Raw genomic sequence first — 27919 nt, forward strand, 5'->3', positions numbered from 1 at the left:
TATTCGGAGAGTGGCCGGTATTTTTGGCTGTGTGTTGTTTACGGAGTAGGCAATCTTAGCCCTGACCCTGACTTGACCACAATTAAGCGCATTCATATGTAGAGTACGGAGTAAGTACCGGAGTAGAAGTAGAGCTAAGACTGTAGAGCTAAGACTGTTCTGTATGGTACCTTGTCGATCGGAGACGCTTCTGCAAAGAGAAAAAGACTTGTGTGATAGTGACTGCGGAGAGTTAAGACATGATGGACATGGTTTATCTAGTGGACAGACAACCTGAAGAATCGGGTCAGGGGGATGATGACCTGCAGATACTGGCCTCGTGTCTTTGTCTACTGTATACTGCGTACTGCATATGGACTAGATCTTGGAGGTCCGTCTCGAATGGAGTAAAAGACCAGTGGGCCACAGGACGGCAGTTCGGTCCGTGATGGAGAGAGAGCGATTAATCTATTCTGTGGAAGCGAGGTCAGATTGAATATCCGATGAAGAAATGATCGACTTCCCCGGATTCTGTGGTCTCTTCTTTTGGGTGGTGTCTGTACTTTGTAGATAGTATCTTCTTAGACTCTGAGACTGTAATCTCCCCGCACTCCGGTGGCACAGGATAATTACCATCATCTCGTCTCCAGGCTAAAGACTAAAGACTAAAGCTAAGTGGTCCTGAACTACTTTAGCTGTCTCTGGCTGAAGCATGGATCTAACCGGGAATCGTCTCTGGTCCGACACTAGAGACTTAGACAATCCTCCGTCTCTCCATCTCCAGATTCCCCACTCATCATGGCCAATTCTCTCCTCATGCTTCGTATTTCTTCCTTCTTCTTGCTGCTACCACTAACTAGTCAACTACTACATGCAGACTTGTCTATGATCTTCATCCCTGTCTTACTTTTTTACTTTCGCTTTAAACTACCGAAGTCTTGAAGCCTTGGACCGACTCCCTTCCTGACACCCGATCCTGATCCTGATCCTGATCGTGCGTCTTGGAGTCGGCCACTTTAATTTAACTGATCCTCATCCTTTTTCCTCTTTCTTCTCTTCCTCCTCGTCCCTCTTCCTCCGCTTCCTTTTTTCCCTTCTTCTCTGCTGTCTCAGTCTTCCCAATGTCTTGACCAATCCTTTTTTCTGTATTCTATTCTATCTATTCATCAAACCATCATGTCTTCGGTTATTTCTCGCCCCGCCGTCAGTATCGACCGGCTCACTCCGCGCCGAGTCACTGCCGAACCGCGCGAGTCCATGAACTGCAAATCATGTCGAAAGCGAAAGGTGAGCGTCCCTCGTGTGTCTAAAAAGAGTCAATTCTAATTTGTAGATCAAATGCAATCGTATGCGTCCTAGCTGTGAAGCATGCAAGGTCTTTCAATGCCCATGCATCTACGGTATTTCTCGCCTCATACCCCCGGTCCCAGTCATTGTACCCCTACTAAATTGTCGTAGATGCCGTCCCCAAAAAGCGCGGCCCCAAAACAGACGTCCTCGAAGCCCTGCTCAAGCGTGTCGACGGTCTCGAGAAACGTCTGCAGGATGAAAATAAAAACCCCATCTCGCCTACCTCCCCGTCGAACCGGACAAGGAACCTCCTGATCCGTCCGCCTCGATGCATGCCCTCGCCCGCGCATCCACCTCCAGCGCCTCCACTACCACCGGCCCCCATCCGAACCTTTTCCACGGCCATTCTCCTTTCCCTCGCAGCCGTCGCCTCCCGTGCATCACTTTGCCCTGCCGGATTCCATGTTGGATGCGTACTTTGCCCGCATCCATGGCAAACCCTACTTCATCCTGGACGAGTCGGTGACTCGGCAGAGTCATCAGATGGGGCAATTGCCTGCCGCGTTGTCGATGGCCATCTACGCCATTACCTTGCGGTTTGTTTTTTCCTGACCATGTGCATCTCGTTCGTTCAGTACGGACTGACCATTTCCCAGATATACGAGCTCGCCCAACACCCCCGAGCAGTCCCTGCGCATGGCCCTGGATTATGCTCTGCAGGCCCGACGCATGGTGGATGTGGATCAACCGACCATGGATGGGCTGCAGGCCCTGCTTCTACTCTCGCAGACATACTTTGCCCATGGTCTGGGCAAAAAGGCCTATATGACTTTCAGTATGCAACCACCGCCCCTTCGTGAAAAGAGACAGCATGTTGATTGATTGACTGTACAGCCAACTGTGCCTCCATGGCCATTGCTCTGGACCTCTACCGCGAGCCCTCGAAGAGTCTGCCCGCCGCGGAACGCGAGATGCGCCGCCGGCTCTTCTGGGCCGTCTACATCATGGACCGCTTCCTCACCTGCGGCTCGAAACGGCCCGGCCTCATCGCCGACCACTCCATCGTCCTGCGGCTTCCCGCTTGGTCCCCGCATGCGGCCGGACTCAACGTCGAAGGGGAGCTCTTCAACACCGTCGGCCCCAACATCCAGTACTCGAGCGACCCGCGCCGCAAACCCGGGGCCACCGCCCTGCTCATCGACATCACCCGTATCCTGGGGATCACCAACCGCTACCTGGCCGCCGGCGGTGTCAAGGGCGACTCGCACTTCCCCTGGCACTCGCTGTCCAACCTGTCCAAAATCCGTCAGGAACTGGACATCTGGGCCACGGGCACCCAGGACGTTTTTGCGTCGGTGGAAGCCCTGTTCGGCCATCCCGAGAGCTCCATCCTGCTGCTGAGCAAGCTTATCTATCATCTCGTCCACTGTCTGATCTACCGCCCGTTCCTGCCGATTGACCTGGTCGAGCTGCGCGGCACCGGCCAGCACCAGTCGTGGCAGATCGAGGCTACGAACCTGTGTTTTTCGCACTCCAACGCCATCGCCGAGCTGGTCGAGCTGGCCCGCAACTCGCCCCTGATCGAATGGCCCGCCTTTGTGGGGTACTGCGTCTGCACGGCGGGAACGGTCCACGTGCACGGCGTGCACTACAAGGGCCGCGAGGGCGAGGTGTTTTCGTCCAGCGCCGAGTTTCTTACTCGTGAGATGCACCAGCTGACCTGGCTGGGGTCCTACTGGGCTGGGGTCCAGCATCAGCGCGAGATGCTGCAGACCATCTACACCTGCCACGCCGAGCTAGTCCGCACGCTGGCCACGAGTCCCATGCGCTTTTCGCCCGTCTTTCACCTGGAGGACTTTCTAGATCGGTATCCCGGTCTGACGGCCGACGGGTCGCACGTGCGCTTGGTCGATATGGATGATATGTAGGTTTGACCCTCTTTCCTTGGCTCTGACGCAAGTATTGATCTGACTCCTTGTTAGCCCCCAATTGGACCCATACTACCGACCCATGACCGCATATCCCATGTACCATAACCAACCGCCCCGTGCACCCGTCACCCTTCCATCCAACCACAGCCCGTCGCCGCGCCGCGACTCGCACAGCACCACCAGCACCGCGACGACCAAGCCGCCCGGTGTCTCATCCCCATCGCTCACCTTTCATCAATCGCAACTCCAATCTACATTTACCCTCGGCAACGCCGACCTGACCCATCCTTCTGCCTCGGATGCCACCAACGGTCACCACCACCACCACCACCACCATCCCACGCCAATCACCACAACCACAACCACAACCACAGCTTCTCCCCACCGCCCCCATCAGCCATGTTCGGCTTCTCGCCGCCCGCCTTCCTGACAGAGTCGCTACACGTGGCGCCCACTCCGCCCTCGCACCCACAGTACGCCACCTTCCCCTTCGACAGCAGCAGCAGCAACAACAACAACAACAACAACAACAACCACCATCAAAACCACACCGGCCAAACGATCATGACGCCCGGCGCGCAGTCCCAGGCCAGTTCATCGCATACTGCCGGCGCCGGCGGCGGCAGCAGCGAGGCGGGGTCCCTCGAGAAGGATCCCTTCCTAAGTCTGCTGGAGCAGTTGGCGGAGAATGAGCAGAATTCTGCGGGTGGGCCGAGCGAATTGGATTTCTTCCTTGGTGGGGTGGATGTCGAGGTGGGCGAGAAGGAGTAAGTTGCCTGCCTGCCTTGCCTGTCTGTAGGGCTTGCTTCTGGTATATTGTGAATAGACAATTAATGGTGTATATATACGAATGGTGTATATATGATGCATAACGAATGATACCCAATAATCAATTTATTTAATTCAACCAGCCATCCCCATTATCGATAAGGTAACTGTCATACGTCATAGACTAACTACCATACCACCAGATATTCATCTACCAAATCAAGACAAGACAAGAAAAACCAACATGAAATGAACATCAGTAAAAAAAGAAAAAAATCAGAATGTCCATCCCATCAGAATCATGGCCCTCCCTCCTCACAACCGCAAAACACACCCCGCGCACCTCAACACCAAAACCCGACCTCCCTTCCCCAGAGCAACAATCCCTCATTGACTCCCTGCGGTCCCTGCCACTCACGAACCAGTCCCCAGACGCTGATGCAGAGCAATCCGAGCTAAAAGCAGCAATCGCTGATATTCTATCCGAGTATGAGGACGAGGACGAGGACGAATCCTCCCCCTCAAATGAGAATGAAAAACAACAATGGGAAAACCTCCACGCCTTCCTAGCATTCATCACCAAGGAGCGTATTGTCCGGTTAGAAGATGTGGGGATTCATATTCTGAGAGTTGCGCTGGAGAGGGGTGAGCAGCACCATTATCACCATTATTATTATCGTCAGCAACAGGGGGAGGGTACAGGGACAGGGACAGGGACTGGTGTTGGTGTTGGTGTTGGTGTACCACCCCCCGGGTCCGGAAAACGGAAAAAGATGGCCATCTTCGTCTCCTGTGCGGCCATCTGGGCGTTGATCATGGGCGAGGAACTATGGGAAAGGAGGCATGAGACTGAAGAATTTCCCGTGGGATTATCACGGTCGCCTTTGCAGCGCGAGTCTGGTGCTGGTGCTGGTGCTGGTGCTGGTGCTGGTGCTGGTGCTGGTGCTGGTGCTGGTGCTGGTGCTGCGGGGGAGCCCGCGACCACAGTCTCTAAAAGTCGCTGGCAGATGTGGATTGATCGGTTCCAGTTTCTGAGTCTGGCTGAAGACCTGGATATCAAGACTAGGGAATTGGCTGCCGAGGCGGCCGCCGTGATGCGTCGGGCGGTTTAAAGTCCCCCTATATACTCATGGTATCATTCCATGTATATACAAAAACTTGGATACATCTTGTCTATGCATACATCAACCGAATCTAATCCCATCGCTGGGATCCCATTGCCCCGGCTGTCCTCGGTTGTTGCCTCCCCCGAACCGGATACCCATCTCTGGTGACCACATACCAGGCGTCGGGACGGCGGGCGGTGCCACTGGTGCTCGAGTCGGTTGCGGCGCCGTCAGCGGTTCTTCTGGTGGTCGTGATGGTTGCACCTGAACGGGCGGCTGAACAGGTGCTGGGGTAATGATAGTTGTGGTTGGTGCGGTGGCGGCTGCTGCGGCTGCTGCCGGAGGTGAGGTTGCGAAATATTCAAGGAAGCCATCGCTGCAGCACTTGCAATATCACTAAATCGATCAGTATCACACCGAAAACCGATGGACAAGAGAAAATAACCTTTCTAGTTGACTCGCCTCCATACGGCGCTGGTGCACAAACGCCTTGCAGTCATCCCGGAACCTCCCCACAATCTTGGCCAGATCGTTGTAGAACTTTCGGCCCACTTCAATGTTCGAGATGATCTCCTTGTACTTTAGATAACCATTCTCCAGCTCCTGTAGCGCCTTCTCCCGCTCCTTGGTCGACGCATCCCCCTTGTGCGCCCGAGTGAACGCCCGGTTGGCTTCGCGCACCTGCGCCGCAATCTGGTCCTGATCATGCTGCTCCTGCGCAACCATCTCCAGGTCCGTGTCGTACAGATGAAGCTGCTCCTCGAACAGATCCTCAAATTGGCTTGCCTGGATGGGCTGCATGGGAAATTCCCGCTCCAACCGCGCAGTCTCCTTCAAAAGCGCCTGTGTGACATCATCCCCCCTGGCCTTCTCCTTCAACGCCTGCGCTCGCCGCTTCCTTCGGCTCTCCAACCGACTCACTTCGCTCAGGCATCCCCGCAGCCGGATCAACTCCCGCTCCACCTCCGGCGGGATTGCAGCCCGCCGGCTGCTGGGAACGTACATCTCCAGGTCGCGATTGGTACCTGTCAGCACCCGAAAGACCGCCTCCGAGTCGCGTAGCTTCTGCTCAACGAGATTGTCACTGCTTTGCGCCGACGTAAAATAACCGCTGATCTCGCTCGACGTGGTGTACAGCTTCGGCGCCGCCGCGTCGGACGTCTGCCGCGTCCATCGATCGGTCCCGTATTTCCGCCGTGAAGCATCATCTTCCGCCTTTTCGGCCGCCAGCAGCTCTACCCCCTCACTGTAGACCGCCTTGTCGTTGGCCTTGACCTTGGCTATATCTTCAAGCGACCTCCGCAGCCGGTGCAGCCCGTCCTGCTGTCGCATCTCCTCAGCGTGAGCTACCAGCGTTGGAGGCAGTCCAAGCGGCTTCTCAAGCGCCTGCAAAGACCCTGGCAAGTTCAGCGATGATAGCAAACTAACAAGTCAGCATAATTCCACTAAAGCGTTGCGTAATTGCCCAATACGTACTCTCGCAGTTTGTCCGTCATGGTCTCCAACTCCCCAATTATCCTCTCGTTGACCAGTCGGTCCCGGCGGTCCGAGTAGATACTGGCTGCAATATGAACTGCATAGGGCACCAATCTGGCAAACAGCGGCTGCCCCAAAGGCCCGTTCTCCCCCAGCATGGATATCGCATCCGTCACCTGGGACGGCGCCTTGGCCGCAACCATACACGCCCGGTCGATGATTTTGAGCTCTGACTTGGGCGGCACAGGGTTAAGATAGATGACATCGTTGTCTTTGGTCGCCCGCTTAAGGTCCTCCGAGACACGGCTCTTCAGACCATTGAGATCCCCCAGCACGGCCCGGTTTATCCAGCGAGACTCCTTGAGCGCCTCGTTGACGCACGCCTCACTGTCCCGCAGCCGCGCCACTTCCTCGCCATACTTTCGCTTCTCCAGGCAGTCCAGCGACTGGCGGTATTGCGCTGCGGCCGCAAAGTGATGGTGCTTGGCCGTCATATGGTGGATCCACTCAGGACTGATCGCATTGGACTTCACCGCGTAGTCGCCGGCCTCGGCGTAAAAGTCGGAGACCTTGGCCGCCAGCCGGGCGATCGATGCATCCTTCAGACCGTCCTTGACGGCCTTTTGCCAGAAGCACTCCTGTGCCTGGGCCAGAAGAAGTTGCTCCAGGCTCTGCAGGGTCATTTCATCCATATCCTCGGGCGGGGACGTTCGCAGGTCGGGAAGGATATCGGCTCGTAGGTGCAGGAGAACCCCGGCAGACTGGCAAAAGTAATTGCATGCCTGCTTGAGTCCGTCGGAAGTCGTCCGGTTAACAGAAAAGGCTAGCTGGGAGTATAGCGCGGCAAGGTTGAAAAGGATGTTGGCCAATTCGAAGCGAAGGTTATTCTGTGAAACTTGACGACTGTCAGTGCTCATCCGGAGTCATCCCTGGTATATCGCTGTAATCACATACTAGGTCTTGTTGTATTGAATCCAAAGGCAGGATACCACGGAAATTCTACCCCTACCTGTCGCGCTCAATCAGCATACCGCATGCAGAGGGTCTTGTTCCAGTACACTCACATCAACCGGGAACTTTCCACCCAGCCATTTCAGTTGCGCCGCGTACGTGACCAGTCGACTGATCCCACTGACATGTGGTTCCTGGACATTGATCGCCTCGTTTCGCAAACGGTCGATGATCAAGAGATCATCTGCGAACATATCCGGTCGCTGGTCATATTTGGACGAAATGTACTGAGTGATCGCATCGGACAGGGAAACGGCATGGGAGCGCCGAAAGGGAACCTGAAGAATATTGCTAGCATAACCATCAGCGAACGCATCATTGAAAAGGTTTCCGCAGCACGTACGATGTCATTGTGGTGGTTGAGGCATGGGAAGCATCGCAGGCAAAGTGGCCGCCGTTGGGAACTTTTTGTTGACAGCGAGACGCCCAACCCCGCCTACTTGGCCTGGCAACGGGATGACGTCCTTCTGCCTGAGGCATTCCACATCCTTCCATTAATATTTCGGGGTTGTATTTTTTGACATCATTGATTCATCCTGATATTTGCTACGAGCTTCTAGCTCATGTATTTATGTAGTGATGTATTTATGTACTCGAAACATAAGCCCAAATCATGCAAGAAATACAATGCCTATCCCAGTGCGCCAAAGACCAACTCCATTGTTTGCAAGAAAAATCAACAAATGCAGTCTCCGCTAGCCCTCCAGCTGGTTGATCCGCAACTTAATGTATTCGAACATACTCAGGAGAATCATATTGTTGACTCCCGTACGAATAAGAATGATCGATAGACCTTTGTACATACTCGACTTGGAGACGGCCGCTGATGCCTCGCCCACCTCCTTGGACTTGCCAAGCAGCACGCTCTGGGCACGGGTCTTGCGAGTATCAAGTGGATAGGTCTGGCAAAAGGTTAGCAATTGACCGTTTCATTAGAGAAAAAGTGCCTTACGCAAAACCAAGGCACGGTGCTACAAATGGCACCGGCAATCATCGGGCCTCCAAAAGGAGACTTGTCCGGTCCCAGTTCCTTTGCCGCGACCTGCTTAACAGTCTCGTAGACACTAAAATAAAGACCGGATCCAATTGTATCGCGCATCGCATGGAGATGGAAACCCGTGTACAAGCCGCGAAACCCATAACGGCGAACAATCTGCCTGATCGCCTCGATGGTGCCGAGGCGTGGTTGGTTGCGCAGAGATGGGTCCCGCACCGCATCGGGAGACGCCTGGGAACGATGAGAGACCAAGACGGATGTCTGTACAACATTCTTGGCCAGCTCGAAGGGACCTACCAAATCAGCAGTTGTGGCGGTTGGATTCAGTCACGAAACTTACATGCAAGCGGAGAGGTGATCAGGCCTGCAATGAAGCCCGCGGTAGTAAAGGTCAAAAGAGTGGACACAGTGGGACTGCTGCCTGGCGTGCTGTAGGTTGCCAGAGGAGACTGGCCGGTAATTCTCTCGACAAACTCGGAGATGCGGTGTTTGGCTGCGTTGTACGTGGAGAAATTCACGACACGGACCGCGGTGACACTTGCCAGAGGAGGCAGAGCTCCTGCATTTCGAATATTAGACCGCCGATTGCGTAGATCCCAAGAGCGATGTCAACCTACCAGCAACGTAGCCCCGGGGTCCCTCGGTACGCCAAAGGTAGCGAACACATTGGAAGACATTTTGGAAGTTGTGTCTGCTCCGGGGTCAATTCTGCCAGCTCCCTTCTTGCAGTGAATTTGTGGAAAGAAATAACATACGTCTGCATACGGGTCTTGATATTCTCCAAGGGAGTCTTCAGGAAAACCAGACATATCAGCATCTATCCCGCTATGTCAACACTCGATAATCCACACTTACCACAGAGAGAGTCGCGCAGATTGTCGAAGTCGCCGACGCCACCTGGGTTTTGTATTTCTTCAAGAGTTTGTTGCGTGTGGCATCATCCATAATCCAGGTGTTGTCCGCTCGCATTCTGACAGTGGAAGGTTGTGGAGGTGAAGACACAAAGGGCGCATGTTCAGTGTGTTTGTCCAAAGTCATCCCTGAAAGTTGCCCATCTGGGCAGAAGGTAGAGGAGTCCTGCTACAATTGATTGCTTAGTCGGCAGAAATCAGGTGCGACGCGCCAACATTCAATATCGTGAGCAGTAGGCTGGGGAACCCTATGGAACGCAAAGCGGTCTCTCAGGGTGCGAGCAGACCGTTCAGCGTCCCACAATTGTCCATGAAGCGGACTGAAACAGCCCTTGTGTATGGTCTTTCTTTCGTCTTTGAGGAGGGCCAGAGGCTAGGATGACCGGCAATGGAGGACAGCAAACTGGCGGAGCTCTGGCGACAATGGTGATTCACGAAATCTTGGCCTGTCTACGGCATTCAAAAGCTTCAAACTGACGAGGCAATTCGATCGCACTATACCATAGCAGTGACAGAGCTTCAATCAGCAAGTCTGCATCAACATTTCTCGTTTTTGCGAGCAAAAGGAAATCCCGAAACGTGCATAGGAGGAACATAATCAAGCACTTACCTCGTGTGAGCTCGATGTCTCCTCTCCAGTGGAAATACCAGTCAAGATGGTCACCACTTGACAGAGTATGAAGAGGAGAGATCGCTGGAAGGGCAAACAGACAGCCAGACAACGACCCGTCCAGTCGTGAACTGAGTTGATTACTCCCACCAGTGACTAGCCTAGTTCAAAGTCCGAACAGCAGCTAAACCTCAGAATTCGGGCAGGCATGTGGGCCCTCCTGCGGTGGTGGATACGGACTTCTCGAAATGGCTTAGGGGCTCTGGCTCGGTGACGTCGTCGTGAAGCATCCAGTGCGCCCGTCTGGAGTCGCAGGTCATAAACAAGGGGTATAGTGGCCGGGGTACAGCGTCGCTCACAGATCAATTCTTTCCTGCTCCTGCTTGAGAAGATGTTCTACAATATACCAGCTGTTAAGCTTGAGCTATGGGTATAATTGCAGCTGAACATTTCATAGCTGTTAGGGGACTATCTATGAAGCACTAACTCACTGTGGAGTAGCTACTAGCTACTTAAGGTAAAGTATCATCCCCAACTCCCTGGCAGACTAAACCAGTTATCATGCAGGACGGTACTCAAGAATCGATGTGGCGGTCGTGGCAAGGGAGATGTTGCTGCGGACCAAGCCAGTCCGGTGCTGGTCGCGTTTACCCCGCCCTATCTAGCAGCCATTTTGATTGGCTCTATATTGGAAAAGGGTGTGGGCCACTATGATTCCTCAGGCATGGAATCACTGGTCAGTATCAAGCCATTGCTGCTGTCAGAGGAGAATACATTGATGAACCTCGCACAAGACCATTCTACAGAGGACGAAACGCTGTTGCGCTATTGTACCCCTCATGGTTGTATTATCAGACCGGAGCACGAGCAGAGTTTCTCAAAGGGTGATACTACTTACCTACCTACAGTGAGATCGATCGAACAAGCACACATGAAATCGATGATGGCATTGGCTCAACTTATTGAGGACGTCCCTTGGATCAGTAGGGGAGATCGCTGATGATCCATTGAATTTTATTGAGTCCGTTTATTCAGTCTCTGAATATCCCTCTATACAGGTGACCCTGTACCCAACCTTAATCAGCAAGCCATAGCATTAAAGAGAAAGTAATAAGGGACTGTGGGTTGGGAAGTTGCCCTCATAGACTGTTTTGGACAAATGTCAATGATGATCAGTCCATTCGCCATGGGGTAGTTAGTACGTATGAAGTTGGGAACTTGGAGCTTGCGATCGTCTATCGGAAATATATTTATGCACAGCTCGCTAAAGCAGGTGTTGACTGTACAGAGCACATGGTTAGAAAACTAATACACATAGTTTCGCTGTTCACCTATTTCTTCTTCTTTGCTAGTCTCTTTTGAGCCCAGATACCTCTATAAGTTTCCTTGGCGATAGCCTTCACCTGCAGCTTATAGGCTTCAACTTAGGTCTCCATCTTCTTACAGCCCTCGTCACCTTCCCATGGGCTGAGTATTAACGGCGCACAGCTTTTCTTTGCTTATGACCGCAACTGTCTCTGTGATAGACCCTTGATCCTTAGACTATTTATGTCCCTGAAAGGTCTTCAATGTGGGAATGTGTTGATTCACCCTGAGCCCATCTCCATTCACGTGCGGTATGATATCGCCTTGCCTTCATTCTGTCTTTATCCCAAGTCAATCAAGAATACGGGCATAAAAAGAAACCCCGGGTATGCAGGGGAGAATCATGTGAACCATACGACTACCACGTACATATCCTCCTCTTTATGCGTTCTGATGGATGCATGGCAGCATGATCAACCAAATATCCTCGGGACCTCGGTCGCGGCAGCGGCTTATCCCCCGCAATCCAATGGCAATGGGGATGCTTCCAAACAACTACCGGTCTTATCACTAATCACAACAATTCTTTCTCCGCATTCAAGGAGCTCTCCACACGCTCGCTGACGGCAAATGTTATATCTATGACAATCATATTTTCCTCTGATCCGGTGTTCAATATCCCCAACCTTCTACCTTGCAAAGATAGAACATTTACGTACCCCTCGGGGCCCAACTAATCAGCATGGGAAAGAAGCAAGTAGCGCCCGCCTATGTCCTAGGCGTGGGCATGACCAAGTTTATCAAGCCTCGTGGCAAGGTCGACTACCATGAACTCGGATTTGAGGCTGGTGTCAAGGCTATGCTGGACGCTCACATCAATTACGATGATGTCGACCAAGGTGTTGCATGCTATGTCTACGGTGATAGTACCTGCGGTCAGCGTGTCTTCTACCAGTTCGGTCTGACCAACATCCCCATCTACAATGTCAACAACAACTGTTCAACCGGCTCAACCGGTCTGGCCATGGCTCGCACCATGGTCTCCCACGGGGCTGCGGACTGTGTTCTGGTTATTGGTTTCGAGAAGATGAGCCCTGGAAGTTTGCAGTCGGTCTACAACGACCGGGCCAACCCGACCGGTCTCTTCGGTATGATGATGGCTGAGACGAGGGGAATCACCAACGCCCCCGGTGCTGCACAGATGTTTGGCAATGCTGGTCGGGAGTACATGGAGAAGTATGTTGAACCATACTATATGCTGCATGAGTTACCCTGCCGTACTAACTTCCTTCAGGTATGGAGCCAAGAACGAAGACTTCGCGGAAATCGCTCGTATCAACCATGAACACTCCAAGCGCAACCCCTACTCGCAGTTCCAGGATGAATACACGCTCGAGCAGATTCTCAAGGCGCCTATGATTCACGAGCCCCTCACCAAGCTGCAGTGCTGTCCAACCTCGGACGGCGGTGCTGCCGCTGTGATCGTGTCCCAGGCGTTCCTGGACGCTCGTCCTCACCTCAAAGAACAGGCGATCCTGATCGCAGGTCAGCAACTTGCAACCGACACACCCACTCTCTACAACAAAAGCTCAATCGATCTGATGGGCTTTGGGATGACCCGCTACGCCTGTCGGGCGGCCACTGCTGAGGCTGGCGTCAACGTTAAGAACATCAAGGTCTGCGAACTGCACGACTGCTTCTCTGCCAATGAGATGATCACGATCGACGCACTCGAGCTCTGTGAGCCTGGCCAGGCGCACGAGATGGTTCGCAAAGGTGATATCACCTATGGAGGCAAGATGGTCATCAACCCCTCGGGCGGTCTCATTTCCAAGGGTCATCCCCTGGGTGCTACCGGCCTTGCGCAGTGTGCTGAGCTGGTCTGGCACCTGCGTGGCTGGGCCAACAACCGATTGATCCAGGGAACAGATGCGGCACTGCAGCACAACCTTGGCTTGGGTGGTGCCGTGGTCGTGACTGTATACAAGCGTGCGGACGGCAAGGTTGCGGCCGCAGTTCCTTCAGACGTTGTCGGCAAGATCACTGGACTTGGATACAATCCAGCCGTCGAGGCAAAGGGCTTCACAGCCGAGCAAGTAAAGTCGGTGCTCAGCAAGAAGCATACCGACGAGTGGGCCCTGGGTGACACTCAGGAGAGAGTGCTCGCTCGCTTCTAAGTCAAAGGACTTTTGGGTCCGGAAAGATAAACGTGGCATTTACCATCTAATGAGGTTCTAAGACGGCGATATATCCGTTTTGTATGCTTTATGAAACGCAAATACCATTGTTTATGCAATCAACTATGTACTCCGTTAGTCCGTACTTCATATCTTCTTCGGGAACGGTTGCAAGTTTGACCGCACAAGCCTGCTTACCTAATTCGAGATTTCCACTACAGAATAAATTTTGCGTTTCTTTCTCCCTCACTCCCTTTCTCTTCTTTTTTCCTCTTTACCAGGTCTCCAACATACCCTTGTTGATGGATTGTTTTGACCATCAAAGCTTATCCGTTCCGTCTGCAAATTTTAGATTCGAGACCGAGAGCGATTATCGCGTGCTCATTCTAATCCCAACACCTGCCATACGCGCACGAGGTGGTTGGGTTCGCTTTTGAGCATACATCCCTTGAAGGGAGCCAATTTCGATATCTTCTAGGGCGGATATCCAGTACTACTTTTCTTTTGCTTCAATCGCAATCGGTGATCTATGGAATGGATGTTCAAATGGGATGTTCAAATGGGATGAAGATGGTCATCTCCTGGACGCCCTCCGTCGATCCATGCTCAATGCTCGCTCGCGAACTAACCTACAGGTCACTATGGTATTGACTCCTCGTAGGCCGCAACTTTCTCTCCTCTCTACACACGATCATCAGGCATTTTCGAAGTCTCGTCCGTCATCTCTTCCATGATATTCGAGGTCAAAATCGTGCCGAGAATGAGTCAACATCTTGTTGCTTAAGACCTCCCTCGTGTTGCGTCCGCTCTCAATCACATGGAGCGGTACGTGTCAAAAGAAGGGAGGTACATTCCAGTAGTACTGTTCTGCATGGCTGCATGATCTTCCACAGGCATCAACTAGCAGTACCATCGACGGTGGAATGTGTCGTGGTCCCTTAGTTTCCATAATTCCGAACCATGAATGAATCAAACTTATCTCTCACTGATGCTCTATCACCTATCGTACTTCGTCAACCCTCGCGTGCAGCTCTGTTTCAAACATCATTAAGCTTTCGCCTCGAATATCTTGACTCTGAAGCGGACTCTCCTCGTCAAGCCAGCTACGTAAGGTGGCGCATCCAAGGGCAGACGAGGATCTGCATTCTTTCTTTGCCTCCTTGGGCCAGAATGTAACCGGCTTTGAAGTCTTCAAGGGCCAGTGTCTTGAAGCTGCAGGCGTGAGTTTGATATTCCTCCCTTGCTTAATATCAAGGCACGTAGCTGACCCGCGGAACTTGCATACGCAAACCTCCGTCAGGAGAATTTGCTCTCACATTCGATAGACGAGGTTGGTGACATTCCTTAAGTACTCACGTAGAGACGCGCAATCCAATAAGGGGAGCAAAGGTTCTCTGACTCGACATTCCGCTCCCCCTTCCACTCCCAGTATGAGAATGTTATCTATAAAGCATGGCCTCGACCTCGCTGATGGTCAACTGTCGAGTTTTTCTCCTTGACTGTCTCGGTGTGAAGCACTGCAGTTTCAAGCCAGATAACTCTCTTCTTGTGCCTGACGGCGTCCTCTCTTTGAGATATCCTTTCCTTTCTGGAATCACATCCACAATAATCGCAATACCACCTCTTCACCTCATCCAAAATGGCTCGTTTCAGCTTGTCCTTCCTTGCTCTTTGCTTCTTCCTGGCCCTCATGGCCTCGGCCTTGCCCGCCAAGCGTGACGACGGCGATTTGGACGCTGGTGATGCCGTTGCAGCCGCTCTCAGCGCTCTCAAGGTGCGTATTTCTGCGCCTAACTTTTCCCTCTCTGCAAGTTGTTCAATTCAGACTCACACACTAACTCAATCAGGCCTTTGAGAATGTGAAGGAGGTGAAGGAGGATAAGAAAGACACCCCCGATAAGCCCTCGGCTGCTCATGGAGCCAATGTGAAGGAGGCAACCACCACGCCGCAGCCCATCCCATCGGGCACTCGCACCACGGTGCAGACCCCCGCCGCTGCCAGCAGCTCTGCTGCTGCTGTTCCGAAGAAGAAGCAGAGCAGCACAAACATGCTCTCGCACATTCCCATCATTGGAGGTGTGTTGGGAGGTGGTGCGGGTCTGGGAAGCCTTCTGCCAACTCGGTAGATTACGTATGTCGAAGACAAAGTGAAGGCGTATAGCTCGCCCGGGGTCGTTGAAAACGGTGGCTGTCGTTCTCTGGTTTCGGAGAGGTGGTTATTTATCCAAACGGTTGAGTGCAGTCTCTGCCTTGCTTTCCTACTTGGGAGCGAAATTGTTGGATGTTTTGTGGTGCGGTGGGAAACAAGATCGGTCCTTGACTAGTACATTAATTAGAATCTCAAATGAAAATGGAATTCCTTTTTACTAAAGTTCGAAGATATCGCGGGTCTATGGCATGTTATGATTATGTACTGGCTGTAAACTTCCGCCTTGGATGCATTTCACCAATTCTTTGATATCCAGTAGCTGGCTCTGGACAAAGGAAACACACGTTGACTCGATCAAGGGAACAAGGCACCGATAGCACGTATTGGTCCAAGATGATTAGGGTTCCAGTTTCCTGACAGAGTTTGCTTTGGAATTGAACACTATAGCACCGAGCCAAATCAGTTGCGATGCTCATAGCGAAATTATATGTACAATAATGGAGGTCATGGCGGCGATGGACAGTGCCCGGACAATAAGGTAATGATCAAATAGACACCTTCTTGTCTCCATGCCCGCTCAGGCTATCTGCTAGTTGACCCGATCGCATCCAAAGATGCAGACTCACATGGGGAGATATATGTATCCCCGACCACACCATCCTGCGTAGTCTCGTGGAACGGTGGAACCAGTTCTGCTCTGGGGCTCAAAGATTCTCTGTAAGCTTGTTTCCGTGTCTCAAGCAGGCCTCCAAACAGACTACCTGTTTCATATTATAAAGTGGCATCCCTTTTCGAGTGCTAAAGACAACATTATGAGCTGTTGTTCTGGCTCGCCCGTTGTTGCCCTTCGTATAGACCGGTGTAGTACCCGGCGAAATACCAGGCCATCATCAGGTTCTTCAACCCTTCATCCTGGACTATAATGTTCAAAGTTAATTACCACCAGCGCTAAGGCTATGCAGGGAAGATTACCTTGTGCCAAAGCAGCATGGGGCATCGCAGCTCCTCCCACAGGAGCAGGCCCAGTTGGATGTTTCATCCCGGACGGCTGCTGATCAGTCGCAGTCGCGTGCTCCTCTACAGCCTGAAAAGAGTCAGAAAGACAAGCCCGCTTGCTCGATGCGGCAAGGGGCGACTCACATCTGGTACTTGCATTGATGAGCTTTGTTCTGCTGTAGCAGATGCTGTCGCAGCTGCTGCGTCATCATCCTCCATGGCATCGACAGCTTCGTCAGGTTGTTGCCCCTCGTGACCCAATCCGGCACGCTCCGCAGCCTGTGCTTCTCTTAGAACATCTTCCACATTCTCTCCCTTGGCATGGATGCTGTGATACAACTGTTGCCACTGCGTTAGATACAAGTCACGTGCGAGGTACAGGAGACGTACCTTGTACTCTTCGACCGCTTCATCCCAGCTTTGAACGAGGGCGGAATCGTCCCATATTTCTTCTTGTGTCAGAGGCCTATTCGCATTCTTGGCTTTCCCCATTTTATGAGCAAGTTGTAGTTATGTAGATGATCAGTTACTGGTTCTTGTGTCGATGAATCCCGCTGTGGTGCCTGCGGAGACCAAACTCACCGCTTGGCGGTCGACCCGTCGGAGAAAAAATGGGAGACCCAAAAAAAAAAGTTTCCCGCACCTTTTTTGGTAGGCTTCAGATTGCGCTGCTTCAACCTAGCATACAACGCACACCATCCAGAAACATGGCGCCCGATAAGAAGGATAAGAAGCGCAAGGGTAGGTCCATTCTCTATCATGGTTTTCTGTTATTGCCTGTTTTCTAACACCATACAGCTGCCACCACAGTAGCCGCCGACTCGCCCGCAAAGAAGACCAAGAAGGTCGAGGCCAAGCCTAGCGAAGCCCCCAAAGAAACCCCCAAGTCTATTCTGAAGAAGAACAAGAAGGATGCCGCTGCTACAGAGCAAAAGTCCGCTTCCAAAGTGAAGCTCAATGGCGAGCCAGCAAGACAAGTCAAGCCTCGCAAGCGTGCGGCGGATTTCCTCAGCGACGACGAGAGCGAGCCGGAAGTTGTTGCGTCCGAACCGAAGGCCGATACAGAGGAGAAGAAGCAGCCCAGCAAGAAGAAGTCGAAGAAGGAAGACGGCACCCCTGCGCCCGCTACAAAAGCCAAGCCAAGTGCTGCTGCTGCGAAGCCCAAGGCGAAGAAGCCTGAGCCTGTCGTCGAAGAGTCGGACGATGAGGATAACGAGCAGGTCCCTGTTGTCTCCGATGAGAGCTCTGAAGACGAGGAAGTTGATACGCTAGACGATCAGACCGCCGCTTTGATCAAGGGCTTTGAGAGCAGCGGCGATGAGGACGAATCCGGAGACGAAGGATTTGACCCTGACCAGCCGGTTCCCAAGATCCCCGATTCCAAGAAGGCGAAGCGCAAGATCTTGAAGAAGCAAAAGAAGCACGGTGAGCCCCAAGCTCCCGGAACGGTTTATATTGGGTAAGTTCTGCAGTCTTTTTTTTCGTTGCTGTTTCCTCCGTGACAAAGTCTTACCATCTCCTTTCCACAGACGTATTCCCCATGGTTTCTACGAACATCAGATGCGCGCTTACTTCTCCCAATTCGGCGAAATTACTCGCCTGCGTCTCTCCCGTAACCGCATCACCGGTCGCTCAAAGCACTACGCTTTCGTGGAGTTCGCCTCGAACACTGTTGCCAAGATTGTCGCGGAGACTATGGATAACTACCTGATGTATGGCCATATCCTGAAATGCAAATACGTCCCCTCCGATCAACTGCACCCGGAGGTTTGGAAGGGTGCCAACAGACGATTCAAGCGCACCCCGTGGAACCGCATCGAGAAGAAGAGGCTGGAGAAGGGCAAGACGAGGGAACAATGGTCGGAGCGCATTGAGCGGGAACAGAAGAGACGACTTGCAAAGGCCGAGAAGCTGAAGGCTCTGGGTTATGAGTATGAGCTTCCCCAGCTGAAGAGCGTCGACGAAGTTCCTGTCCAAGAAGAAACCAAGGCGATTGAAGCTGCCGATGCGACTGCCGATGAGCCCGTGAAGGCTATCGAGGCACCCGCGGCCCAGGAGTCCAAGGAGACCACCGTGGACGAGACTCCTAAGAAGTCTAAGAAGGAGAAGAAGGGAAGCCAATCGACTCCTAAGCAGGGAACACCCAAGCACGATGGCGAAAAGGCGTCGGCGAAAAAGGGAGTAAATGGAGCCGCCGCTTCACCGGCTACAAAGGCTGGGGCCAAGGACAAGAAGGCTAAGAAGGCAAAGGCTTAGGGCTATTGTTTCCGTGTTCTCTGTATCTTGTTAGCACAAAAGGGTTTGCTATTGTTTGGGATAAACTGTTGAATGTATATGTCTGTGACAAGAGTTGCTGTAACCGCTCTAGCCTGCTCGGCTTCAAGTAGAATCTCATAAGACTTTATCACTGATAGCCATGATGCTAAATATATATCCAAACCCATCTTACTTCTAATCTCTGCTATCCATGCGCACTGCATAGCTATTCCAAAGGTATGGAGTTTGTGAGACCTGATACCTAGCGCAAACACAACGTGATTGGTGGACATCGAGCTATATCACGTGATACGCTAATCCTCAAACAGACTAGGCTCTACCAGCGGGTCAAACCGAGTATTAAAAAACCGAAACTTTTTTCCTGTCAACTCTGTTTCTTCTTTCCTCAACTCCTCGCTCAAAGAATCGCATTCAAAGCTCACACACAGAATATCTACCCGGTATTCTCCTTCCTCTTACCAGAGGAACCTAGCTTTGGGAGAAAGTCCCCGGACACCCTGCCCGATCCTTTGGATCCGTGGCAGGCAATGCGGAAACGCGCCGCCATAGAAGCAATTTGATAGCGGCTGACTGCCCTACTCCCTCCCGGTGCCCATGTCTATATCCGACGCCCCTTCGCGGTGGAAACAATGGTGGTATAGCGGGGTGTCGGAGAGGGGTTGTTTCATTGGGTTGCCTTTCGTCGTGTTTGGATAGTCATGCGATTGCCCTGATTCTCCTTTTTGGGAGGACCGGGTAACTCAATGGGGCTCATTCTTGAGGCGAGGAGTTCATCGCTCTTTACTTTTGGGTCTGTAGCTTATTGCAAAGCGGTGGCTGGATCTAAGGTCACAGAAGCCCTGTCGAAGGGGCCAGACTCGTTTTTCTCCCATTTTTTGTTTTATGTTTCTGTCTTTCTCGTTGACATGCACATTGCGTTCGTATGATGATATACCAATCATAGAGTCAAGCCCTGATACTCCTGCTACGGCATGGGGTTGTGACGATAAACGATTGCTTTCATATCTGACGAACATGTTACCTCTTATGTGACTTCCTAACTCCATCTTATAATATAATTAGGAAAGAATTAAAACAATGAAATCACTCTCATACGTCTTTGGTCTACATTTTCCGTAAAGCGTAATATATAACATGGTAGACATTCATTCTATTCATTGTGCCTTTTGAGCCTTCGCTGTTGAAGCCGGGGTTGCAGTCCGGCTTCTCAACTGCAGCAACATAGAAGTAACAATCTCTGCCGTGACGGCAATCGCTGTCGCGCAGACACTATTCCAAACTTGGACGCTCACCGATCCGCGAGGTGCGCGGGGAATGACAGAACCCATTCAACGTAGGAGGGAAACCAGCCTGCCGGAAGCGCAAAGACAGGAGTCTTAGAGTAGTAAAACTGAAGGAAGATCTTGAGACCGTTGGTGCTGAGCCACCGAGCGATCTTGACGCTCCAGTCGAACGAGGTTTTCTGAGCCGTGAGTTTCTTGTCTGTTTTCAAAAACGATCAATCAGCTGGACCTGAACCTGGACAATGTGAAGTGAGGAGCGTAGTATTTCAGCGTAAAAAAGAGCAGGGTACGCACTCATTGCCTCATATTCATCCATAGCTTTGTCATGCTTCCTTCTCAGCTTAGCCCACTTGGCAAACTCATCTTGCGAGCTCGTGTTGTTCATCTCGCGCTTGAGCTGGACGACTTCGCGCTTCAGTCGGCTCTGCTCGCGGGCATTCTTCGACGTCGATGTAGGGAGCTTGAGGTATAGAATCCATAGCTGCAGAACATGTCAGTTAGAATGGTTGATCGCTCGGTCTGGGGGAGTGGCAAGCTGCCGGTGGTGCACTAAGCAGGAACATACCAGAGTATCAATTGTGGTTGCGCCGACAGTATTCACCAGATATATGGCGACGTGGACAAAGAATATCGTCAGAATGAGCGATAGCATCTTGTTGCGTGTGAGATATGGCCGTCTCGGAAGGTAAGAATTGTCGGAGGTTCGCAATGAGGTATCGAGGCCGGGGTAAAAGAGCCACGATCCAACTTGCAGAAACTATGCTGCGCAAGTTTTTTAAAGCTGTGCCAGAAATTCAGGACCCGTAGGAGATAAACACGATTTTAGAACCGCATGAGGCTGATGGAGGAGGGTTCGTGATCGAAATGACGTTGTCAAGGTGGCATCGATCTGTGCGTTCTGCCTGTTGGCGGTACCACTAAACAAACGATAACAATCAATAGCCCGACTCTATTGCCATGCCATACAACACGATGGATAGACGGAGCTTCTGAAATTTGCACTGCCAATGTGGTCTAGATAACAGGGACAACCAAATGTCTACTACAGAAAATGCGTACCAGAAACTTGCTCAGATTTTCAGAAGCAGAGACAGTCGCATTCTTGAAATTGAGATTCTGCCGCCGCAGGTTGGCCCACTCCTTCAAGATGGGTGTTCGATAGGCATCACCAAGAAATATTTGGTACAGGCCTTTGTGACCGCCAGATGTATCTTCTTCAAGCATTTGGGCTCTATGCCCGACCTCGATGCCCCGGGAATGGAGTGCCCAGATGCAATTACACAAGAGGAAGCGTCGATTGCATCTGAGATCATCCTGCTTTTCGACTGTGAACATACCACGGCATGCAACTGGCGGAAAAGGCTGCTAGATGCCTTGATCAAGGGCCAGGATCTTCACAGTACGGACAAAGCTGGCCGCGAGAGCCTGATCCACGCCCTGGAAACAGAACGCTCTCTCATGACGACCTTTCTATGTTCTCCTCTACATCGGAACACCAAGTCTCCAACTCTTTGGCAACACCGTCTATGGATCTTGAACCAGATGGCTGCACTCCAGCGGCCAGGCCCGACAGTTCAACTATCGCGAGCTGCCGCGGCAAAGTTCCAGGAAATGTTCCAGGCCGAGTTTGCCGTTGTGCTTCGCGCAGGGGAGCTCCATCCCAAGAATTACTATGCTTTCAGCTATATGCGCCGGCTTCATGTGGCCTTGACTGACACACTAAACGAAATTGAGCACAGAGCAGATAGCTCCGCCCGATTGGCTTTGCTCATCACTGAAAAGACTCTGGATTGGTGCCTCGCTCATCCAGCCGATATATCTGGCTGGATGTTTCTGCTCTATTTGCTGGAAAGTATTTCGTACAGAGAAACACTTCTGGCTATCATCAACAAAGCCGTCAAGTTTGGAGTGCACGTCCGCTGGGAAGGCGAGAGTCTTTGGACGTTTGTACACCTGGCTACTACGAGATTTGATGTGGTGGAAACTGTCTGGTGTCAGCTATGTGGACGGGAGGAGGCAACACAGACTCGCCTCGTCGCGATGGATACGCTGGCTCACACTGCCAAAAGCGAGTCGAAGGAATCGTGGAAGACATGGATGGCCAGGGCAAAGGCATGTTGGTCGAGCGGCGAACTGGCAGCATAACAGCAGAACTGTAACGGTCGATCGAGAAGCCTGGTCATGTCTGGTAGCAAACGAGTAATTAGTTTGGTCCCCGGTCGTCATGGACCTCATATCCTCCTAGTAGAATGATCCAGTATCGGTCGAATTTACAACGTAGACTGAACGCCATATTCTGAAAGAAACGCCTCGCTAATTGTAAAAATGCTCTAGTAAACGAGTAAAACGCGCCAACGACTCCAAAATACCCCGTCAACCCACGGCACGGCAACCAGAGGGGCTTATAGCCAACCTCCGTTCCTCTGACAAAATATGATTTAGCCACCTCGTTCATCCAGGGTAGCGATCCGTGCAACAAAACTTGGCCACGTAGCCAAGGTCTGAGGGTCCTATGAGGTTGCGGAAGTGATATTATGCACCGAACCGGAGCATGACGGCCGAAGGGTTGATAATGATGGGAAAGCAGCGCGGCTGAGATCGGAATTGCCGGTGAAAAAGCTGCTGACGAATCCCGTAATGGGTCGTTACTTCTTTTTCCCTGCCGCTGCTTCGGCTGCCTTTTTCGCGTCAGCTGTAGAGAAAGGCGAAATGCGTTAGCACATTCAAGCTCTATTACACCAGGCGTAAAGCTCCTGGGGGCGCTTACCCGCTGCCTGTTTTGCGCGCATAATTGCAGCGTGGTTTTCCTTTGCGCGCTGGAACTCGGTGCCACTCAAGTTATTTGCGGCCTTCTATAGACATGAGAGGTGATTAGCAAGTGTGTTCTACATCCAAGGAGAATTTGTAAATTGACATCTTGCTGTGAGACCTGTGGGACGGTTGCCGGGACGAAAACTGACCTGCTTGGCCTTGGCCTTGAGAGCCTTCTCACGGTCTCTGTCTCTCTGGTTTCCGCGAGTCATTTTGACTACTGAGGTGTTCTGAGTTGTCCTTGCAATCAGAAATGGAGAGGAGCAATATTTTGTATATCGAGCTCCAAACTTGGCAAGGAGTCAAGGTGAGAAGAGAGCAAAGTTCCAGGCCGTTAAGTGAAGTTTCTGTCTGTATCCATGGCTTTCCTTTTATACTCCGCCGAGCCCCCGAATCCCGGCTTTTCCATAATTTGCCCCATACCACGACACCAGGGGAATCAGATTGATCCAACACATAATAATATGACACATTTTGCATCTATTGCCTTGGGAATGAGTTAGTAACAAGCAATTAGAGCGATTGTCTTCTGTGAACTATCGCAAGGTGACGAGATAAGCATTTTGACCAATGCAGTATCAACACATCAACACAGAAATGCCAATACCACAGATTCGAAGCAACATCTAAAACAAAGGAGAGAGGTGGTTGATATTTCAATCTAATATATTGAAATCGAATTCTTCTATGATGGATCATGCCATGCAACACTTATTGCTTCATACAATACTCCTATGCCAACTCTGCCGGCCAAGAGATTGTGCACTTGCTTCCGCATCCTGTGCAGCGTGAACCTCAAGGAAAGAGTCATGCTCGGGACATGATCTTGGGTTACCATGACAGTCGCACTTATCGCGCTCGCGTTTTGAATGCTATAGAAGCGCTAGTATCTCGGCGGCTGGACTAGTTGGCTAATTGGTCGAGGACGGCAGATGCAAATGACCGGGGTGCAGTGTGGTACGTAGTGTCGTAGATGTATCCTGCGTCCACTCTACCGAGGCCGATGTCATCAATTGCGCAGGGAAGTGAGTCCTAAGTCCGCTGGTGAGCTCTGATCTCAGCCTCGCAAGATAGTTTCTTCCCGAAATCCCAATGGAGTATTTGGCGTCGCGAAACCATATAGCCTTCACAGGCGCCTAATCTTGTCAATTCGCGGGCCTATAGGACACTGATTCTTGACATATACCAAGTTCCCGCGGGTCCTTACAGGAGTAAGCGCCCGATTTGAGACTAAGTATCTCGTTTGCGATCCGAGGGTCGGGAGAGGATCATTGGAGCCCAGTGAGGTCTATTTAACGTCGCTTGAAGCAAAAATAGTTGAACGACAGCCAACCGTCAGATGTAGCAAGGCAAGCGAATGAGACGGTTGTTTCAGGCTGGTTGACAATCTCGCAGTGATAGCTACTCGCTTTGCTTTCGCAATGAGGACTTGTGACCGAGCTTGACGCCTGAGAAAATACAGGCTTGGGAACAGTAGCATACAAAGAAGGCTAATTTCAGTTCGAGCAGGGTCAACTGTGATGGACCGTACTTCCTAGACGGCGCTCTGCAGAGTGGTTGTAAGGATTAGCCGCAATTCGAGGAGCAGAATTATTTTTGGATCAGTGTTCAACTGTCTATGCCATTTCTGAAGACATCACCATTGTTCATGGCATGAATGATGGCTTGATTCTCAATGTCCATCAGGTTGTGTTTCAGATTCAGAATCCATGCCCATTGTCAGCAACCTTTGTCTTTCTGCATTCACTCAGGCCTCGCTACCTATTCTGAAAGAACCGGTATTGTCTGGCGCTAGAGCCCAAAGGAAAGAACCTGAATAATGCTGGTTCAATAGGGCTCTTATCTTTTATCGCCTCATTGTTCACTCTTTTGCTCTTTCTTTAACCCTCGAGTAGACCTCGCCAGTCTGCTCTTTCTCTCCTTCTCTCTCCTTCAGTCTCTGAGCCAACACAGTCCTGCTGGTCAGTTCCTGTGCCTCTACTTTCATTTCTCCATTTTTCTTCTACTGTCTCTCGTAGCATCATTTGAAAACGCATCTTAACTCGATCCGAGTCCTCAATATTCTTGCATGATCATTTGGTAGTGGCGTCTTGTCGTGCAGAACTGTGCTTTCGCTTGCGATAACACAAACTTTGATTATGATGGCTTCATTGAAAGAGTCCATGGCTGGTCCAGGTTTTGTGATCTTGAATGCCATACGGGTACTCAATATCATCGTCTTCCTGGATATCATCGCTGCCAGTATTGTGATGATAGTGAAGATCTCTCTTTTGAGCAGCTTTTTCTTCTTCCAAGCCGTTTCCCATGTCATGGGTGCAGGAATCAGCAGTAAGTGGTCCCCCGGCTATGGTGAAGCATGGACATGACAAGGATACTGACGCACGACAGTCTTTCTTATACTATCAGAATTGCCCTTCTTCCGCGGCTACTTCGACCGCAATTGGCCTTTGCTAGGCCAAGATTCCGGCTTCGTCACACTGGCTGTGGCAATGCTTATACTTGGAATGGGGATCTTGGGCGATCTGAACACGCCAGCCACGAGTCAGGAATCACTTGGCCTTGCGTTCTGGAGGATTGTGGTATCCGCAGGTATTCTGGCTATGGTCATGAGTGTCATCAATTTGGTGTCGGTAAGTAAATCTTATCTTTTCAGGGCCTAGGAAGCGAAATGCTAACTCTGTTGATTACTTTAGAGCTTCATTTTCTCAGACCGCGCCGCTGGGGTCACTGCACGTCATGTACGAGTCTACGGGGCGGTAGCGCCTCAGAAAGTCGTCACACGAGCAAGTTCCCAGCGATCGTTCAAACTCGGTATAAAGCGAGAGGACTCACTTCCAACATATACTCCTTCGCATTCACCTGTGAGGAGGCAGGCCTCCATGCGGAGCATGACTCGCTTTCCATTGAAGATATCCCCGCCAATGAACCTGAACGATGCCGCGTCATCCAAATACTCGCGAGACTCAGCGGGTGTGACCATTCCAGACCTGTCTCATCATCCGGCAATGTATTCTTCGCAGGTCTAGGCCTTAGCCACTTTTGTGGTGAGGGGGCGTTTAAACGGGTTATTGTCCCAAGGGTATATTAGCGAGGGCGTTCACTGACTGAGAAAATTCTTTCTTTACAGAGGTTGGCATTACTGGCTGCACTCCCATGATTTTATTGAGAATTTGTTCTATGTCGTATTTCTGTAGGCATTTTAATTATCAAAGTCAACTGGCCACAATGAGTCTGTGTCGTGTCAAATCAAAAGAACTATACAAATGACCTTTGATTGGTCAACGGTTAAGCGCCTCTTGGCATCAGCGATAAGATCAGCAATATGGCCATCAGCCTCATCCACTTAGCTGTCATCATCCGTCTCAAGGACATGTGGCAGCCAGGTGGTTGAAATAAATTGACGGGCAAGATGGTTGAACTCGGGATATCGTTCGCGACGTAGGTGTCTGAATTTCGTCTGACATCAAGTTTCTCATGGTCTGACCACTTCACAGCATCAAGTCTTTATTGATCTTCTTCGCCCCGTCATCATTCCTCGGGCCATCAACTTCTACCGCAGTCTCCGAGTTGCTATAGCATCACGTCCCACACCTCGTCCCCTCCCTCAGGCTACCCGCCGCGCCCTCAACGTCCTCTTCTTCGCCATCTTGCTGTGTTTCCTCCTCAGCCTCCCGTTCAACCCTCATGCTCCTCCTCCAAGTATATTTACCCTGACGCGATCGCGCATCAACACCCCGACCGATGTCATTTTTAGCAGGCTGGCACGGTTCCGGCCTGACAATACCTTGAGCGAGACAGACCATTTGCTGCGATCCAAGTTCACCTCTGTGGTGGCGCGGCGGGTGTACCTGCGCTACGGACCCGATGCATTGACGTCCTGCGAGTATTGCTCGCTCGACAACCTGAAAACATACCTCCTCTACTACCTCCCCTTCAACACATTGGTCCCGCATCTCTTGCATATGGTGCTCGTGGGCTTGGTGACCTCGGCACCCTTTGCCGGCCGGGAAGCCGCCAGCTGGCGCAACAAGTTCACTATCGCCGGGCTGGCTTTGGCCGCCATCGACATCTACATTGTCTCAACATACGACCCCGTCCAGTCTGCCTCGACTGCTGTGCGAGCGGGCATGGCGCCGCCTTCGAGCTCGTACCACCAAATCACCCTGCTCCGTCCGCTGGTCTTTGCGATCTTTGACGGGATCTGCGCCCTGCTAATCTATGTAACCGCCACGAACCGATTCTTCTTCGCGCCTCCCTCGCAGGCCGACCAAGTCGACCACCTGGTCTCGACTTCTCTAACGTCGTTGGCTGGAGCTAGCTCAAAGCTGCACGCTGTGAGCGTGACGCGGAATGCCGTGGTTAGAGATAAGGTCTTGAAGGACCGGGATGATGCGTATTGGCGGACTGTTGTCACGATGGGCGCCGGGAACACTGGTGGCGATGCTTCAATGGCTCCGAGCAGTATCTGGGAGGAAGAGGAAGTGGTGCGAGCCATGTCCAGGGCGATGGCGGGACAAGGAGGAGTAGATTTGGCCAAGCTGGGTGTCAGTGCGGCTGAATATGTCAATGGCGTCACGGCAGGCTTAGATGAGGTTGATCCCCCGGAGAGGTAATCAACTACACCAAGGTAGTCGATGCGCCAAGGGTTTAATCTATGCTCATCGTTGGTGTACCGTATATCACAATCAACTACATACTTCATCGAAATGATCCGTTATTCTGATCCGTTTGATCCGTTTGATCGTTTAGTATGTATGTCTGGGACGATCTGATCGCATGAGGGACTCAATGATCAGACGACCAGGAAGCATACATTAGCTGCAAAAGTAGTCGATGCGGGAC

At 51.6% G+C, this 27919-nt stretch overlaps 13 protein-coding genes across 13 annotated transcripts; 8 read left to right on the forward strand and 5 right to left on the reverse strand.

Moving 5' to 3' along the window:
* Positions 1–752: 752 nt before the first annotated feature.
* P174DRAFT_452388 (transcription factor domain-containing protein) lies at positions 753–3971 on the forward strand (the record flags this gene model as incomplete). The annotated part of the gene is made up of 8 exons (XM_024829081.1): positions 753–1266; positions 1313–1379; positions 1438–1742; positions 1804–1865; positions 1926–2104; positions 2164–3193; positions 3252–3511; positions 3598–3971. Exons 1-8 carry the CDS (start codon positions 1156–1158, stop codon positions 3969–3971), a joined length of 2388 nt encoding a protein of 795 aa, XP_024681758.1. The 5' UTR covers positions 753–1155.
* Positions 3972–4261: 290 nt separating this feature from the next.
* On the forward strand, positions 4262–5071 carry P174DRAFT_354957 (DUF3632 domain-containing protein; the record flags this gene model as incomplete). Its single annotated transcript, XM_024821738.1, has 4 exons — positions 4262–4613; positions 4671–4702; positions 4742–4863; positions 4966–5071. Coding segments are annotated over 4 exons (612 nt in total), but the record flags the coding sequence as incomplete, so codon positions are not given.
* P174DRAFT_443027 (putative pH signal transduction protein PalA) lies at positions 5019–7926 on the reverse strand. Its single transcript, XM_024827721.1, has 7 exons — positions 7905–7926; positions 7615–7852; positions 7505–7559; positions 6551–7445; positions 5520–6497; positions 5460–5470; positions 5019–5361 (listed from the first exon to the last, which is right to left on the reverse strand). Exons 1-7 carry the CDS (start codon positions 7910–7912, stop codon positions 5153–5155), a joined length of 2394 nt encoding a protein of 797 aa, XP_024681760.1. The 5' UTR covers positions 7913–7926; the 3' UTR covers positions 5019–5152.
* Positions 7927–8256: 330 nt separating this feature from the next.
* Positions 8257–9527, reverse strand: P174DRAFT_461601 (putative mitochondrial carrier protein; the record flags this gene model as incomplete). The annotated part of the gene is made up of 6 exons (XM_024830023.1): positions 8257–8463; positions 8514–8851; positions 8899–9117; positions 9176–9249; positions 9314–9348; positions 9414–9527. The coding sequence occupies 6 exons, from the start codon at positions 9525–9527 to the stop codon at positions 8257–8259; spliced, it is 987 nt and encodes a 328-aa protein (XP_024681761.1).
* A 2599-nt stretch (positions 9528–12126) lies between these two features.
* On the forward strand, positions 12127–13561 carry P174DRAFT_432493 (putative sterol carrier protein; the record flags this gene model as incomplete). The annotated part of the gene is made up of 2 exons (XM_024825753.1): positions 12127–12620; positions 12679–13561. The coding sequence occupies 2 exons, from the start codon at positions 12127–12129 to the stop codon at positions 13559–13561; spliced, it is 1377 nt and encodes a 458-aa protein (XP_024681762.1).
* A 1207-nt stretch (positions 13562–14768) lies between these two features.
* Positions 14769–15903, forward strand: P174DRAFT_513581 (uncharacterized protein). The gene is made up of 2 exons (XM_024831993.1): positions 14769–15335; positions 15409–15903. Exons 1-2 carry the CDS (start codon positions 15201–15203, stop codon positions 15685–15687), a joined length of 414 nt encoding a protein of 137 aa, XP_024681763.1. The 5' UTR covers positions 14769–15200; the 3' UTR covers positions 15688–15903.
* Positions 15904–16520: 617 nt separating this feature from the next.
* On the reverse strand, positions 16521–17198 carry P174DRAFT_422180 (uncharacterized protein; the record flags this gene model as incomplete). The annotated part of the gene is made up of 4 exons (XM_024825021.1): positions 16521–16627; positions 16683–16794; positions 16851–17045; positions 17097–17198. The coding sequence occupies 4 exons, from the start codon at positions 17196–17198 to the stop codon at positions 16521–16523; spliced, it is 516 nt and encodes a 171-aa protein (XP_024681764.1).
* Positions 17156–19106, forward strand: P174DRAFT_443035 (uncharacterized protein). The gene is made up of 3 exons (XM_024827722.1): positions 17156–17447; positions 17505–18165; positions 18236–19106. The coding sequence occupies exons 1-3, from the start codon at positions 17318–17320 to the stop codon at positions 18960–18962; spliced, it is 1518 nt and encodes a 505-aa protein (XP_024681765.1). The 5' UTR covers positions 17156–17317; the 3' UTR covers positions 18963–19106.
* Positions 19107–20137: 1031 nt separating this feature from the next.
* Positions 20138–20918, reverse strand: P174DRAFT_461606 (guided entry of tail-anchored proteins factor 1; the record flags this gene model as incomplete). The annotated part of the gene is made up of 4 exons (XM_024830024.1): positions 20138–20270; positions 20303–20465; positions 20561–20747; positions 20832–20918. 4 exons carry the CDS (start codon positions 20916–20918, stop codon positions 20138–20140), a joined length of 570 nt encoding a protein of 189 aa, XP_024681766.1.
* Positions 20919–21287: 369 nt separating this feature from the next.
* Positions 21288–22420, forward strand: P174DRAFT_443037 (uncharacterized protein). Its single transcript, XM_024827723.1, has one exon. It carries the CDS (start codon positions 21302–21304, stop codon positions 22409–22411), a length of 1110 nt encoding a protein of 369 aa, XP_024681767.1. The 5' UTR covers positions 21288–21301; the 3' UTR covers positions 22412–22420.
* Positions 22421–22911: 491 nt separating this feature from the next.
* P174DRAFT_372577 (4F5 domain protein) lies at positions 22912–23289 on the reverse strand (the record flags this gene model as incomplete). The annotated part of the gene is made up of 3 exons (XM_024822438.1): positions 22912–22958; positions 23034–23118; positions 23227–23289. The coding sequence occupies 3 exons, from the start codon at positions 23287–23289 to the stop codon at positions 22912–22914; spliced, it is 195 nt and encodes a 64-aa protein (XP_024681768.1).
* A 1929-nt stretch (positions 23290–25218) lies between these two features.
* Positions 25219–26103, forward strand: P174DRAFT_372252 (uncharacterized protein; the record flags this gene model as incomplete). The annotated part of the gene is made up of 3 exons (XM_024822420.1): positions 25219–25405; positions 25466–25707; positions 25771–26103. 3 exons carry the CDS (start codon positions 25219–25221, stop codon positions 26101–26103), a joined length of 762 nt encoding a protein of 253 aa, XP_024681769.1.
* Positions 26104–26302: 199 nt separating this feature from the next.
* Positions 26303–27906, forward strand: P174DRAFT_443039 (uncharacterized protein; the record flags this gene model as incomplete). The annotated part of the gene is made up of 2 exons (XM_024827724.1): positions 26303–26306; positions 26546–27906. 2 exons carry the CDS (start codon positions 26303–26305, stop codon positions 27688–27690), a joined length of 1149 nt encoding a protein of 382 aa, XP_024681770.1. The 3' UTR covers positions 27691–27906.
* Between the last annotated feature and the right edge of the window lie 13 nt (positions 27907–27919).

Source organism: Aspergillus novofumigatus, assembly GCF_002847465.1.
Source record: "Aspergillus novofumigatus IBT 16806 chromosome Unknown P174scaffold_5, whole genome shotgun sequence".
NCBI classification, from domain to species: Eukaryota; Fungi; Ascomycota; class Eurotiomycetes; order Eurotiales; family Aspergillaceae; genus Aspergillus; species Aspergillus novofumigatus.

Coding starts and splice junctions, on each gene's coding strand:
- P174DRAFT_443037 (XM_024827723.1), top strand. CDS start 21,302: ATGTCTACTACAGAAAATGCGTACCAGAAACTTGCTCAGATTTTCAGA.
- P174DRAFT_443035 (XM_024827722.1), top strand. CDS start 17,318: ATGGGAGACCCAAAAAAAAAAGTTTCCCGCACCTTTTTTGGTAGGCTT. Junction 17,448..17,504: donor GAAGGATAAGAAGCGCAAGG/GTAGGTCCATTC, acceptor AACACCATACAG/CTGCCACCACAGTAGCCGCC. Junction 18,166..18,235: donor CCCGGAACGGTTTATATTGG/GTAAGTTCTGCA, acceptor TCCTTTCCACAG/ACGTATTCCCCATGGTTTCT.
- P174DRAFT_443027 (XM_024827721.1), bottom strand. Junction 7,560..7,614: donor GTGGAAAGTTCCCGGTTGAT/GTGAGTGTACTG, acceptor TGAGCGCGACAG/GTAGGGGTAGAATTTCCGTG. Junction 6,498..6,550: donor ATGACGGACAAACTGCGAGA/GTACGTATTGGG, acceptor CTGACTTGTTAG/TTTGCTATCATCGCTGAACT.
- P174DRAFT_513581 (XM_024831993.1), top strand. CDS start 15,201: ATGGCTCGTTTCAGCTTGTCCTTCCTTGCTCTTTGCTTCTTCCTGGCC. Junction 15,336..15,408: donor CCGCTCTCAGCGCTCTCAAG/GTGCGTATTTCT, acceptor TAACTCAATCAG/GCCTTTGAGAATGTGAAGGA.